The sequence below is a fragment of the Fundulus heteroclitus genome, chromosome 17, assembly GCF_011125445.2.
Source record: "Fundulus heteroclitus isolate FHET01 chromosome 17, MU-UCD_Fhet_4.1, whole genome shotgun sequence".
In the NCBI taxonomy this organism is placed as follows: domain Eukaryota; kingdom Metazoa; phylum Chordata; class Actinopteri; order Cyprinodontiformes; family Fundulidae; genus Fundulus; species Fundulus heteroclitus.
In genome coordinates this window covers 16,889,870-16,905,587 of record NC_046377.1, presented here as the reverse complement: position 1 = coordinate 16,905,587, position 15,718 = coordinate 16,889,870, and the positions used below count along the sequence as shown (strand labels likewise).

At 37.0% G+C, this 15,718-nt stretch overlaps 1 protein-coding gene across 1 annotated transcript; it reads left to right on the top strand.

Annotated features, from left to right (window-relative positions):
- Window positions 1-3,228: 3,228 nt before the first annotated feature.
- On the top strand, window positions 3,229-12,435 carry LOC105933971 (apoptosis facilitator Bcl-2-like protein 14). Its single transcript, XM_021322176.2, has 8 exons — window positions 3,229-3,927; window positions 6,714-6,862; window positions 8,295-8,691; window positions 10,280-10,438; window positions 10,546-10,607; window positions 11,479-11,637; window positions 11,905-12,018; window positions 12,099-12,435. Exons 3-8 carry the CDS (start codon window positions 8,304-8,306, stop codon window positions 12,132-12,134), a joined length of 918 nt encoding a protein of 305 aa, XP_021177851.2. The 5' UTR covers window positions 3,229-3,927; window positions 6,714-6,862; window positions 8,295-8,303; the 3' UTR covers window positions 12,135-12,435.
- The last annotated feature ends 3,283 nt before the right edge of the window (window positions 12,436-15,718 follow it).

The following is a 15,718-nucleotide window of genomic DNA, read 5'->3' as shown; positions in this document are numbered from 1 at the left end:
CAGTTTATTTGTACATAACCAGTTCCAAACACCTGAAGTCACCTGAAGGCACTTTACAAAGTCAATTCTATCAAATCATACACAAAATTGGTTAAAAGTTTTCTATCTAAGGAAACCCAACAGATTGCATCGAGTCATTGACTTGCAGCATTCTCTCCTGGATCAGCGCGTAGCAACATGGGACAGTTGCTGGCATTGTGTTGATGGCAATCTGTCACCCTGAGCTTGCATTAAGTGGAGAGGAAACCTCCAATACATACATTTTATAATTTGTGATATTTGTTTTTCCACCACTGAATAAATGTACTCAAATGAAAGCTTGGAGTTTATAAGCTGCTGTGAAAACAAGATAATTTTTTTTTCAGGCTTTTCACAAGGCTTTATGGGGAAGTCAATAAGTGTGAAGGATGCTGTAAATACCGGTATGTTTAAAAAGAAATTAAGCAGCTGTGAAGTTGGGCTTTTGGTGGTTTTTACCTTTCCAGAGCAGCTGTGGTCTGAAGACAGGGTCAGTATTTTGATTAAATCCTATACATGCTAGCTTTCTAACTGTTGATTTTTAACTTTTACAAGCCTATAATATCAGCAACTGAATGATTTAGGAGGATGTTCCTAAATTAGACTCTTCAGTCTTCCTCCTAACAGTAGATTGTGTAACATTTATATCATTTCTTAACTAAATTCAGCTCTTCATCATGGCATATTGTAACGAAAACAGGACTTCTGCCATGGCCACAGGTGTCAGATATCCAACACAGAGAGCTTCCTTTTGGCATTATAGAAAAATATACAATATGTGTAAAAGAAAAACTTGTGATGGATTTTATGTGGTTGATAATCACGTATTTCTAAGAGATGACTATGAAAAGGTTAGGCCTGTTCTGAATGACACAAACACACTTCTTATCAGTCTTTCCATGGCTGTGTTAAAACGTCTCACCTGAGTTGGTTGTGCATGACATTTTCTTACCTCTTTTTGGTTTGTTTTCCAGTTAATAACATAACAAATTGCATTATTGTTGTTTAAAGTGTTAAATTATTCTAGTTTTGGAAATTTATACCTGGGTTTCATTCAAGTTTGGGCATGTTTTCAGTGTTTTTGTTCTGCTTTTATATTTCATTTTCCTGCTGCTGATTATAATTAGATTACTTGAGGTTTATTTTGAGAACTTGTGATGCTTCTTATTGTTTCTGACCTCATTTGACGTTTGAGTGAATGTTGAAGGAAATTTGATGGTTTCCTCATTGACTTGCAACTAAAGTTATTGGACATCTAGATGCAGAAGGTGGCTCAGAAGGGTCCCCGCGGTTCTTTATTTCTGTGTTTTTAGTTTCTCCAACAAGAAGGAACTGACTAAACCACACATGTATTTGAGTTATACAGATAGTGTGTATAATATATATGTAAAGATCGTCATTACAGTAAAAAGTCCATATTTTGTCAAATAAAGTACATCAAATTGATCTCAAGCTCACCGAACAGACTAATTTGTGAAATGTTTGCTAACAATGCTAACACTGAGACTGTGCTAGCATCGATTAGCATGCTACAGTGCGAGTGCAAAAATAGTACAATGTTACTCTCTGCTGGACAGTATTCTAGCTTTAATGTTTGCTTCAAACAGATAACTGTCAAGATATAATACAAGATATGTGTTGTAATACATTCCAGTATCTGTAAGATGAGTGACATGATGAAAGTAGAATGCTACAGTAACAGCGACAATGCTAATATTGGGTTTAGTCATGCTAGAATAGACTATGGTTGCCAAAAGGCAGGGTTCTATTATTAAATTACTCTTTAGTATATTACATATTTTTCTGCCAGTCCTGCTCAAGCGATAAATTCTGTATTTGGCATTTTGTTCGCTCGCTCTCCTGAAATTCCTCGCAGGCCACGACTGCATCTACGCCACAGGTGTCAAACTCAAGGCCCGCGAGCCGAATCCTGCCCGTCAAGGTAAATTATCCGGCCCTCAAGAGCCAAAAAAAAAAAATGCATATCATGTCCTAAACTAGAGGCATATATCCTTTTAAAGTTGCTACAACTGTGTCTCTTGTAAATGTAACTCACCCCAATATAAAAAATGTTTGCAGATAAACTATATACTGGGCCTAGGTTGCTACTTTTATGTTACTGTGCATTTTTTGTACTTTATGTGAAATGGAATGAAATTATGAAATGAAAAGTATCGTCTATACATGTGCAACCGGCCCTTTTAATGACTTCATGATGCCAAAGTGGCCCCACATAGAAATGAGTTTGACACCCCTGATCTACGCCATCCTCCTGACCGTTTGGCCTTCCAGAAACAGTTCTTTATCTTTTGTTTTAAAGATAGTTTGTCCTTCTAACCTTATTTATTCCTTCAAAGGTAGGGTTGCCAATTTCTTTAGAAATGCAGGTAAGAAACGTAAGCCCCTTTTTGAATAACTGTGATGTAGTCGTGTTCTTCTCATACACTTGTAAGCGGTTTTCTTCTTGTGACCATCAGCCATTGTCAATTTAGACGATGTGAGCAACAGAGCTTCAGTGAACGGCTAACACCAAAGCTAACTGGATACATAAACAATAGAAGTGTCCATGCCCAGCCAGCAAGCGGAAACTAACAAGGAATGTGCACTGTTGCCAACTCCTCAGCAAGGAAAGTTGCTATTAGCTGTCCTAAAAGTCTCTAGATGACATCATCACGTAATTTGCTCATTTGTTCAAGTACTTGTGTTCCAGGTAGTAGGAAAGAGAATAAAAAAAAAAGTAGCTGGAGGGCTCTGAAAAGTCACTTAACATAGTGACAAAGTTGCTAAGTTGGCAACACTGGGAGCATTCACACACATTGGTGTTACGTTAGCGTGTCAGAATGATTGGCAGGTGGGACAACCAATAAATAAGGCAATACACCAGGAACTTGAGGGACAGAGGGGGCGTGGCCAGGATTACGCATAAAGGCATCTGATTGGTTCTTTCCATTCGGACCGAATGACTGGATTGGTCAGAGTTTTTACAGGCCTGCAGCTCTCACAGAGATCGATTTTTTTTTAACCTCCTTTATCTGAATATATAATGTATTTACTACTGTCAGGATGGAAGGACCAGTTCACCCAGTATAACAAAAAAGTATTTCTGAACAGGATTACTGACTATAGCTTTGATTATCTATCTTTGTGTGTTGATTTTCATTTATTGTTATTTTCTTGTAAACTTGAATAGTGGTTTTATGTTCATGTGCAAATGTCGTTATCCTCAGTGTAATTGTCAGATGATCAGTTTTGTGTTCTGTTAGTGAGTCTCACCTTTTGGTTTATTATATAGAAAGGTTCAATTGTTGGGTTATGTTCTGTTTTGTTTGCTTATTTGCATGTCTCAGCTTGGATCTACCTCTTTACGGCTAACACACACAAGGACATTTTTTACGAGAGGTTGCAGGAACAAGGTTCTTTCTGGCAAGACTATTTCATACGTTACAATAACCTAAACATGGGAAGAACTCCTGGGAAGAGCTTATAGGTCGCTGCCACTACAGCAATTTTAAGTGAAGTAATTACATCCACTTTCATTTTCTGGCCAGAGCGTGACACAATAGTTGTTGGACCCCACACAAGAAGGTTTACCACAGAGATTATACTCAGATGACAAAGCTGCAAAACTCCCCAACCAGACCCATTGGAAGATTTTGTTCTTGCAGGGCAGGGAGGATGAAATGATCTGCCTCTCCTTGAAGAGTAGCCTGTAGATCCCCTGTTTTTTCTGCAGAACCCTGCTCTCTCAGCTGTTTCCTCTCAATAATTAGACCCACCTGTGATAATTCTACTAATCATCCTCTGGAAGATTTGGTGAGAAATGTGACGTGAAAACAAAAATAAACTGAATGTCCATCTTTTCTTGAAGACAAAAACAGAAAAAGGTCTGGATACAAAGAAAACCAAAAGGTATGACTGTGTGACTCAGCCTCTTTTGAAGCATCAGCATATGAGAATCTCATGATTTCACCATTAGGTTTACCTTTGATGCTATTAAGTGTTGTGTGAGGTTGTAATTATTGTGTCAAAGGGCCCCAGAGTACCACGAGTTCATTTTTGGAAAACAATTATGACTCCCGTCTCTTCACAGAAGTATTGTTTCTGTTGTGGTAAATTACACCATTGAACTTAAAATTACAATGTTAAAAAAATGCTAGCATGTAGGCCTCTAAAGCAGAAACTGTTGCAGTGTGGGAAGGTAAACGATGACTAAATGTAAAAAAAAAAAAAAAAAAGAAAAGCAGAAATGCCCTACCCGCTCTCTAAGAAGAGATTTGGGAAGAGGAGCAAGTGCCAGCGGATCGGAAAGAGTGCTACCTCATCAAAATTTCAAAAGTAGGGTGACCTTAGCTACTGCAAACTACAAGAAAATCACACTGTTGTCAGCTCTGGGCAAAGTTTTCAACAGAGTGTTGTATGAACAGTAACCCGCTGACCCACAACTTCATGACCAGCACGCTGGCTTTCGCAAGGATCGATCAGGCATAGACTGGATTGCAAAACTGCGTATCATAGATGGCACAGATGTAGATGTCAAGCCTATGGAAATGAAATGGAACCAACTGGAGAGGAAAACGCCGGACAGAGATGCCTCGAGATCCCTTGCCTATGCCCCAGGCGGGGTGATAGGTGATTAAAAAACAAAAAAAAAAACATTTTAAAAAACATTATTGGAGAGAAAAATGAAAAATGTTTGAGTAAATGTAATGTATAAAATTAAGAGAGAGAATTAATTTCCTGGTAGACAAATACCTCAGACTGACTTCCTAATTGCATGTTAGGAGGAAATACCCTTTAGCCACTGTATTTCCATGTAATTCCTGTCAGCCATGTTATGCAGCCTAAATATTTACATGAACTTCCACTATTTTGCACGAACAGCCTGTTAAAGCCTGTTAACGTAATCCGGAATCAACCAAAAAGGTGCAAAGACATCAGAATCAAGTTGTAAGAGTCTTCATCTTTTTTCCTCCTTTAATGGCATGCATGCCCTGTACAATGAAGCACAAGAACCTTATCCGGAAAAATAAAACAAACTGCCAAACCTAGTTGAATAAGTGTTGCACCCCTCTGACAGATGTTTTCTATTAAAACGCTTGTTGGTCCAATGTGTTGTGTCTTGTTTGGTACACACCTATCATCATAAAATACAGAGAACCTGATTAACCAGATATAAAGTCCAACTTTCCTAGCGTATTTAAAATATTTTTATTGACATGTGCATCCTTTAACTAAAGCTATGGTTTGCAAAGGATCAAAGTTATCTGATTAAACAAGGAAAGAGGTTAGGAGACGGGTAAAAACAAGTCCACTTATTTCAAATTAAATCAGACTAAACGTATCCTGTGTCGAGTTAGTAAGGCTATTCAAAATGATTTTCACATTCCTTTAATACTTTCTATAAACTGGCAAACACTAAAATTAGTGCTTGTACAAGCATTGGATTAGTTTTGACCTAATTAACTTCAGGTGTCCTTCAAGAAAGCTGAAGATCTAGGGGTTTTTAATTTTTCAAGATTCAAACGCATTGGCAACAAATTTGCAAGAAGAAGTCCAATCCAACTTCATTTATAGAGCTCTTCAAACAACCAGCACAGGGCCAGAGTGCTGGACAGTTACACAGGTTAAAGATCAAAACTCCTTAAAACACATTAAAATCAACAAAGAACAGCTGATTTAAAAATAACCTGTAACCAACATCTCAAAGGGTATTTAAAATCATTTAGAAAATAAATCCTGAAAGGAGTGGGCAGCCAGTGAAGGGAAGAGGAAATGTGCTCAAGGTGTCGGTTCACAGACCAGCTGCAGCTCCTACATAAAGTGCTTCATAGTAATCCAGGTGAGCAACCAATGCATGGATAACTGTCCCAAAATGCTGCTGGGAAAGCAGCTTCAACTGGAAAAAACTTTATTTAGCAACTCCCTCAGTTTGACCGACACAGACTGGTTAGAGTCCCTTATGATACTGGGCCAAGGAATCTAAAAACACATTGGGGGTCTCAGTGGGGGTGACCAAAGAACGATCACTTTTGCTCTTTCTCTCATTAAAAAAAATAATTAAGTGCCATCCAAGCTTTAAAGTCATCAGGACATCAAAATGCTGGATGTACAGAGTGCTGTTTTTAAAAAAAAAATAAAATAAAATTAAGGCATAAACAAACAGTGCTGTTTTTTTATTATTATTATTATTAAAATTAAGGCATAAACAAACAAAAAAATATGTAGGAACATCTGCAGAGAGCTGTAGACCAAAGACGTCTCCTCAAATTCTGAATTTAGAGAAATTTTGAAAGTTAGGGAACCCCATGATTAGTTACTAATGGTATTTTTTTAATCTTTATGTCACATTGGATGTGAATAAAGTATGAAAAAAATATCTTATTAAAATCCTCGCATATAGAGAATGTACTTTATTTTTCCATGAACTAAAAAAATAACAAACAAACAAGAAACAGTTGTATCTTGTATTTTTTTTTATCACTATCAGCGATAGTGTAAAAACACTTTCAGTTTCTTTCAAGCGTTTGAATTAGTTCAAAAGGTAAAACGAATAGTGTGAAATGTTAAAACATTTGCCACTATGTTTTAATACTTTAAAAAAATAGTTTTTTATACTGTTCGTTTATTTTAATACAGCCAAATATGATGAGTCATCATCATATGTTCATATGCTCCCTCTTCTCTCACTGTCGTAGCTGAAGGCTCTGGTTTGACGCAATCGTGATGACGTCTTACGTACAACGTATATTAAGCGTTGGGGAAGACGCACCAAGTCAGACGGACGGTCACGGACCAAGGTTCTGAGACGAATCAGAAAAGGCGTTTTTCTTTCACTGACAGAACCGTAAGTTGTCTTATTTTTATTATTATTATTTTTTAATAGATACATATACATATATATTTTGAACTTTTATCCGGTTTAGTCGTTTAGAACTCGATTTAAAAAAAGTTTCCGGTTTACTTTAAAGTAAAAAAAAAAAAAAAAAAACTCGCGAAATTTGACCGTAATGTGACAGTTGAACTAACTAAACGTATTTATTCTCCGTCGAAATGCGAAACATTTGACAGTGGAGCGACTTTTAACCTAACTTTGCCCTGTTAAGAGTTTAGTTAGCAGTGTTTATTTTTTTTTCGTGTCGTCACTCTTTGAGGAAACAGCTGGACATGCCTCAACGTAAAACCCTCAAGCAGGAAACATGGCGGAGAATCCTCCTAATTTAACTGCTATTACACCGATATAATAGATCTCCCATTGATTTATTGAGTTTTTACATTTCTCTTTTAATTTGACGGATGTTTGAGAAAGTGCTCAATGTTTGAGATTAAGCCTAAAACAAACATAAACTAGGTTGTGTAAGGCTGTTTACATTATCTAAAAAATTAAAATCTGACAAGTGTATTTATTTCAAACGGAAGTAGAGATTATTTAAAACATAGTTTAGAATTTATTAAACTTTTATTCTTCTTTGAAACACAAAAAAACCAAATTCTTGTTTTTTACGGATTTTATAATGCCTTAGATGAAATATTACAAACTCCTGTTTATGATTGATATGACAGTAAACATTAACGATTTGAAACTGGACTTTATTGTGCAGCAGTCCAATGTTGTTGTTTTTTGCTGTTCTCTAACGTATTGAATTAAATTAGACAGATATAGATAACTTTTTTTAAGGTTTAATAAGATCATCTATGGAAGTAGAATAATTAAATCCAGGTCTGACCATTCTAAGTATTGAGATTTTATTTAATTTTTTTAATATCTGACTAGAAAGAAGATCGGTAAATAATCACTGGGTCCAGGTCTGACTGGGTTTTACAAGTATTTTAAGAGTTTAGCTGCTTACATGTCGTCATGATTCTTTTAATTAAGTTATCCTGAATTGATAACTCGACTGGACGTTATAGAAATTATTAACTCCTTTTGGTTTTATTTTATTTTTATTGTATCAGCCGTAACTGTAATCATTCTGTTCAGTAGTTAATTTTTTTTAGCTGCTTTCCTTTGATTATTATCATTATTCTTTGGTTCTGAGCCGGCATGAATCATTTCTTTAGCAAGCAAAGAAAATATTTGTTGTTTTTGCTTCCTAAACACAAGTTGATGAATGAAGCTCGGGCGATAAGCGTTTAGCTGAAGGAGGATTTGTTCGCCGTAGATTATACCCAGGACCTCTGCAAGCATCCTCGGATATTTAGAAATGGTTGATTTAATATTTATTTTGGTAAAGAAATGCAACTTTGATATTTGCTAAACCTTTCCTCTGTATTTGCAGTACAACACGATGGAGAACGGACAAGTGGAAAAGCTGGTGAACGATACCAGCAACGGTACCAAGCACCTGGACTCCAATTTGAACTTGGATTCAAAGAGCATGAAGGACACGGTGGAGTTCAGACTGATGATGGCCTATCCTCAGAGGAGAAGGCCGAGGACGGAGAAGGAGAACGGCCCTGTCATTAAGGACCAAAGCCCAGGCTTGGACCAAGAACCACCTCAGACACCAGAGAAGACTGAAAAAGAGGAGGGAGGGAAGAAAAAGAGGAAAAACAAGACCATTAGGAGGCATCTGAAGTCCATCCTCAGGTGTGTCCGGCCTCAGACAGATGATGCAGAACCGACACCGACGCCAGCTATGAACCGCATCGATCCCGGCTTCCGATGTCTTCAACGTAAGCATCACATTCCAGCCGCTTGGTGAACAAACGATTTGTCTAGAAATGAGGCTGGCATCCGTTCCAAGGCAGAAAGAGGATGTTTCTGCTCAGTCCAGAACCAAACGGGTTCGTCGGCTCTCAGAAATGAAATAAAAAGCAGGAGATGTGACGCATTTAACATTCTAGTTTTCAGTAAAACAATAAAATAAAAAAAGAACCTAAATTAAAGCTCCTTAAAGTGTTTTACATTGACTAACTAAATGACAATTAGTGTTAATCTCTGGACTACGGCACTAATTTGGTTTAAACACATAATAATAATAAACAGAATGGTAAATATTCTAATGGTGGCTGATAAAACAGGTTTAAGTTAAAAACACTATTTGTTGAAACCTATTTCACAATTACTGGCACCCTAAATGTTTTTAAACATGCAGCCTTTTTTAATCTGAGTATATTTATTCAACACAGAAATAAAAACCTTAAACTAAATACTTTTTACTAAACCGCTGATTTTTTTTTTTTTTTTTTTTGGCAGCTCTGTTAAACATATATATTTTTTTTAATTTAGCAGTACTTTGCAAATGTTTTCAAACCCAATGAACCAGTTAGAGTTTTATAGCATTACAACCACAAACATTTCTATATTTTATTGAGATTTGATGTGATGGACCGACACCGGGGCAGTAAAAGGTTGGGAAACGTTTCAGGTGGTTGTTAGGTATGGTAGAGGACCTGTGGTGCTGTGGGCTTGTTAAACGGGTCATCATTATGATCCAATTATCTTTTTAAACCTTCACCTACCGAATAAATGTGGCTGAATTAAAGTTTGACTTCAGACAACATTTTCCATGTGGGATTTTACTGCTGTAATAAAGCGCAAATTTATTTTAAGGCTTCTTAGACATCCTTTTCTGTATCTAAATTAGATATGTCTAGTATTTGGACGTATTTAAGACCTAATACATGTAATTTTTGAGAAATTGAAACCTGAAAAATGAAGCGAGAGGCAAAGGGAAACTACTCCAGATCAACTTACGTGATTTCACGTTGTTGTTTTCAGAACTCGTTCTTCCCACCTGACAGGAATGTCCATGAACTGGTTTGAACCGTGCTAGATAGTTTTCTTCCGAACGCTCGGGATCTAAAGCAGACTCGCCTGATCTGAGGAGGGAGTTTTCCCCTTTAGGGGAAAAGGAGTTTCTTTCTGCTGTGTCACCACTAGGCTGAACTTTGCTCTCCGTAACTGTACGACTGTGAATGTATGAGTAATGTCTTTATCATGCTTATGGACTTTGTGTCCAAAGACGTCGTGTTTTCTCGGATCTCACGCTGAATTTTCTCTGCACCTTTTAGCAGAAAAGACCAACAAGTCCTCAGAATAAATCGACCTGTTCAGAAATTAGTTCCTGCTGTGGGTGTTTCCCTCCCTGTGAAGAAGAGCAACACTCCGACATGTCCAGAGACTCGTAGCTCTCATCTGGCAGGATTAATTGATAAATCTGACTTTTTTATAAACGCGTTTTTCCACGACACCATGATCCGAATACGTTGACGTCAGCCGGATTCTTGCCCTTTAATTTGTCGTGTTTCTTTCTTTCAGACCCGGTCAAAGATGAGGATGAGATTGAGGATGAGATGAGGGAGTTGGCGGACCAAGTGATCAGGGTCGTCAACGAAATTCAGTTCACTTCAGTTCGAAATTCGGAAGTGGAGCTGGATTCGGGTCCGGATTCGCGTCCGGATTCGGTTCCGCTAGACGGTGAGCTTTCCGCCTCGCTCTAAAGCTCTTATGGCTCTGTAGTCTGTTCTTTTCTATTAAGTTAATTATCACCGCTGTCAATGACGACAATCCTTTCCTCTGTTTAGATGATTTGGAGAAGGTGATTGGTTTGCTGCTGCGGGAGGACGGAGACCGACTGAACGAGAAGGTATGACGGCAAACGGGACTTAGGACGTCTGTGAATAACTGTGTGCCGTTCATATTACAGGGTTCTCACCAGGATTTTCTTTTTGTAGTGGGGGGGGGGGGTTGCACGCACTAGTTTGTTTAAGTATTTATTGCAGCTCAGACCAACAGAGCCCAGTCATTGGGCTGTCCGTCAAGTTAATGACAGCTAGCGCTAGCTTCTGTTGTCGGCGAGGTTTACACCTGCACTGATGCACGTACAGGAGCTTTACTGAGCTCGAGTTGTACTGTTAGCTTAGCACGTAGCACCGTGTCTGTCTGCTTGAAAAAGGTCCTCCAAACAACGTGTTTGTGTTTATCTGGTCTACAAAGAGGGCTGCGTGTTTTCCTCTGGCTGTTTTTCTACATGTTAGACTTAAAAACGTCCAGCAGCTCATTTATCGGTCGGGTTAGCAGCTGCAGGGAGGAGACGGGAATGTCTGTGCACTGCTGACAGAAGAAATGCGACAGTCTGGGCAGGTCAGTGGGGGAAACCCTCCTCAAATGAAGCACCAGGTGACAGCCTGAGAGTAGTGGCGCTGATTAAAAGTCAGCGTAACGGCCTAATTACAGCGTCACCGTGCGACAGAGAGCGTAACGTTAGGCTGAAATGTGCGGGTGAGAACCAGGTGTCATGGTGGTTCCTGCTGGAGTGAATATATGGCAGGTCCAGCGTTTACAAGTTTGTTTTTTTACAGCTTGTGGTGAAACTGGAGGAATAATTCACTATTTTGTTTTTAGATTAAATAAAATGTGTATATTTTTTTTATTTGTATTTCTCTGAAACCAATATTAACTGGACTCTTGTTTCTGCAACGCTAACCAGAGTGTATTTCTTTTGTTTTCGCCCACAGTTTGATCTTGCCCACATAGCGACAGAGCTTTTCTACGACTACAACTTCTTCAGGAGGCTCCTCAACACTTTCCTTGTGAGGATAGGTTTCAGGAGTGTAAGCCCTGATTCCCTGGAACCCCAGGCAGCCAACAGGACCCAGATCGCTGCCACCTGTGAGGTGAGGACATCTGTTTGCTTCACAGCTTTGCATTAAAACTACCGGAGACTCATAACATAATATCAGGCGGGGTTTACAGTGCTTTGAAGTAACAGTTTCATGTTGGAGAAATAGAAACCTAAAGCTTAACTCTACTATCTGTATATAACATGTTCAAAAGGAGAATGAGAGCTAAGAAATACGCAGATTATAGCTGTAATGTTTTGGAGGAGGACGCTGCTGTTCAAGTGGTCTTATGACACTCATGAGTGTTTTCTTCTTCATCAGATAACGAGTCGTCTGTCCTCTGTGGCGGCGCTGCCCAAGAACCGGTTACTTCAACACGGAGCTCAATATCTGCAGGAATATTATTCTGCATGGGCTCAGGAGCAAGGCGGATATGTAAGTACATCCTTTTCTCCTTTAAATAACCAGCCGTTTGCTCTAAACCTTCCTAAAAATGATCTCCCTCCCCCTGACAGGAGGCGGTCTTTCACGATGAGGAGGAAGTTGACTGACATGCAGCAATGCGACAAGAAGAAATATCTGACTCAGGACATTCATTTCTTGACAAACATTCATTATTGTACAGGGAGCATTAAACCCCTTCCTATGTTTACAAATGTGAACCATCAGGTTCTCCGCTGAGACCAAACCGATAGAGGAAATTATTTTTGCACAAATGTAATGAGAAAGCAGTTGATTTGTTTTTTTTGTACCAACTAAAGGAATTGTACCAACTAAAGGAATTGAGATATAAATATTTTTGTAGTTTTTGACACAATAAATCTCCCACATTTGCACTTTAAAAAAAAAGAAGAAAAAGAGCTTTAAGTTTTTCAATGTGACATGATTTTGATACTAATAAGTGTAAACCTTAAATTATATATTTAAATAAATTTATTTGCACAGTCTTTTCTCTTATTTTATTAAGATTGTAAATCTACAAAAAAATACCAAAGATGACAGTTAAACAGAAAAATATACATATAAATAACATTTGTTGCAGGTTCCTGTTTACCCTATTTATTAAGAACATGGCATATTAATCATCTCTTATAAATAACTGTGGTATTACTTTTCAAAAGTACTTAAACCTCATGAACTTTTTTTCTTTAGTTTGTATTTTACATTCACAAAGGTTGAAGTATTTGTTCAGTTAAACATGGTTTGGGAGATGTTTTTTGTTGTTGTTCCAACTGCTTTAAACCTCACCGGTCCTCTCCCTAACCTGTCTGCTGTGTTCCTTGGTCTTCATTATGCCTCTGAGGCCTTCACAGAACACTTTGCTGTATAAGATTAAATCATACACAGATTGTATCTGTTTGAGATGACTTGTGAAAGCAGGTAGTTTTACTTTATTTGATTGAGAGGTAAATCAACTTTTTATTATTATTATTATTCAAATAAAGAACTGTTGCATGAATGTGTCGGTCATTTGGGAGTCCAGTCCTATTTGTAACATAGTTGTGTTGAATGGACCACAAGTTATGTTGAAGAAAATGAAACCAAAACAGAACTGGTTACTGTTGGTACAGCTACTAACTGATCACCACAAATAACTTTTACTTCTGCAATGGAGGAGTGTGTAATTTATTCCAATATACCGCCGAAATCCAAATTACTGAATTTTGAGCAAAACATGCATGTATAGTTTTGGAAACTGGGGAGATATAGTATAGTTTATATGAAATATTGAAGTTCCAAAAACTTTGACTTATCCATATAACTTCAGATACAATAGCCTCATGTGGTCACAAGAAAAACTGCCATTGTCAAACGCAGTTATTGATTTAACTTTATTTTTATGCATTCAAAATAAATCCAGATTGAGACACGATCTGCTTAATCTTTGTATAAACTATGTTTACGAAGGAATTTAAAATCAAAACTTGAATAAAAGCAGGATTGTAGTCATTTTGGCCAGTTTGTTACTTTGCTGTTTTAAATTTGCTATCACGGTGGTTGTAACCTCACTAAAGGCACTATGGCACCCCCTGGGGATAAAAGAGGAACTGCAACGTCTCAAACTGTATCTCCTTTTATAAAGTATTTTCACAGAAAACTATAAGTTAAAAGTTGATTTAAGGTTTATTTTTGCGTGCACATCTTTTGAATAACGGGTATGTGTAATTTAAATTTAATTTATTTTGTATTTTGGGTTCAACATTATGAAGCCGAGAAGAGTCATAAATTATATATTGGGGGAAGACAAAAAAGAAGTTAAAACTGAAAAAAAAAAAAGATGTCTGAACCCAATGGCAAATGTTTATATAGAGATCTGAGAAACACATAATTATTCAAAATGATGGATGGATGGATGGAAAAAGTAAACCCAAAGTTTGAGAACAAAGACTATTTGTGACATTCGGTTTCAAGATTAAGTTTCCCCTTTTAAACTAGTTTTTGTTTCCAAATATACAGTAATCTTGGCATCTTAAAATTTCAACAACCCTATCATGTTGTGAACAATGAATTTGCAAATGTCAACCTCAATCTAATGTTTACTTTCAGCTGTTTTTTTAAACAAAATTCTTGTTTCTTTTATCTGCTGTACACAAAGTGTTTTGCACCAATAACAGAAAGAAAGCAATTTTCCAAGCCTTACATGACGGTTTGTTACTTTGCATTTTTTGTACCACAGAAACTTATTTAAGTGGAACTGCCGCCCTCGTGTGATCAACAAAGGAACTACAACGTCTTACTTGATTCAACTTTCAAACTAGCTTTTAGATTTACTTTGTTTTCCCATATATAAATATATATATAAGTTAAAAGGTTATCTGGTTTACATTTTAAAAAAAAGTGTTTTCACAGAGAAAACTACGATAAAACTAAAATAAAAACAGGCTAAGAGTTTATTTCTGTAAATCCACCGTTCGAATAGAGAGTTTAGGGAATTTTAGTTGAGTTTGTTATTTTGCTGTGGTTGTGCCTAACTTTAAATTTGTATTTTTTTGTAAGCATGTCCCACCGTGCAGCCTGAAATGAATGTTTTGCACCAATAACAAAAAGAAAGCAATTTTCCAAGCCTTACATGACGGTTTGTTACTTGGCATTTTTTGTACCACAGAAACTAATTTAAGTGGAACTGGCGCCCTCGTGTGATCAACAAAGGAACTACAACGTCTTACTTGATTCAACTTTCAAACTAGCTTTTAGATTTACTTTGTTTTCCCACATATTTAGGCTTATATGGACAAAGATATATATTTTTTTTAAATTAAAAGGTTATCTGGTTTACTTTGTAAAAAAAAGTGTTTTCACAGAGAAACTACGATAAAACTAAAATAAAAACAGGCTAAGAGTTTATTTCTGTAAATCCACTGTTCGAATAGAGAGTTTAGGGAATTTTAGTTGAGTTTGTTATTTTGCTGTGGTTGTGCCTAACTTTAATTTTGTATTTTTTTTGTAAGCGTGTCCCGCCGTGCAGCCTGAAATGAGTGTTTTGCACTAATAACAAAAAGAAAGCAATTTTCCAAGCCTTACATGACGGTTTGTTGTTACTTTGCATTTTTTGTACCACAGAAACTAATTTAAGTGGAACTGGCGCCCTCGTGTGATCAACAAAGGAACTACAACGTCTTACTTGATTCAACTTTCAAACTAGCTTTTAGATTTACTTTGTTTTGACCAATATTTAGGCTTATATGGAAAAATATATACATTTATAAATTAAAAGTAAGTTTATCTGGTTTACTTTGTAAAAAAAAAAGTGTTTTCACAGAGAAACTACGATAAAACTAAAATAAAAACAGGCTAAGAGTTTATTTCTGTAAATCCACCGTTCGAATCGAGAGTTTAGGGAATTTTAGTTGAGTTTGTTATTTTGCTGTGGTTGTGCCTAACTTTAAATTTGTATTTTTTTGTAAGCATGTCCCACCGTGCAGCCTGAAATGAATGTTTTGCACCAATAACAAAAAGAAAGCAATTTTCCAAGCCTTACATGACGGTTTGTTACTTGGCATTTTTTGTACCACAGAAACTAATTTAAGTGGAACTGGCGCCCTCGTGTGATCAACAAAGGAACTACAACGTCTTACTTGATTCAACTTTCAAACTAGCTTTTAGATTTACTTTGTTTTCCCACATATTTAGGCTT

What these genes read in the sequence shown, in the direction of transcription:
- LOC105933971 (XM_021322176.2), top strand. Translation starts at nt 8,304, where the DNA reads ATGGAGAACGGACAAGTGGAAAAGCTGGTGAACGATACCAGCAACGGT. An exon ending in GAGACCGACTGAACGAGAAG is followed by an intron (nt 10,608 to 11,478) that starts GTATGACGGCAA and finishes TTTCGCCCACAG; the next exon opens with TTTGATCTTGCCCACATAGC. An exon ending in CTCAGGAGCAAGGCGGATAT is followed by an intron (nt 12,019 to 12,098) that starts GTAAGTACATCC and finishes TCCCCCTGACAG; the next exon opens with GAGGCGGTCTTTCACGATGA.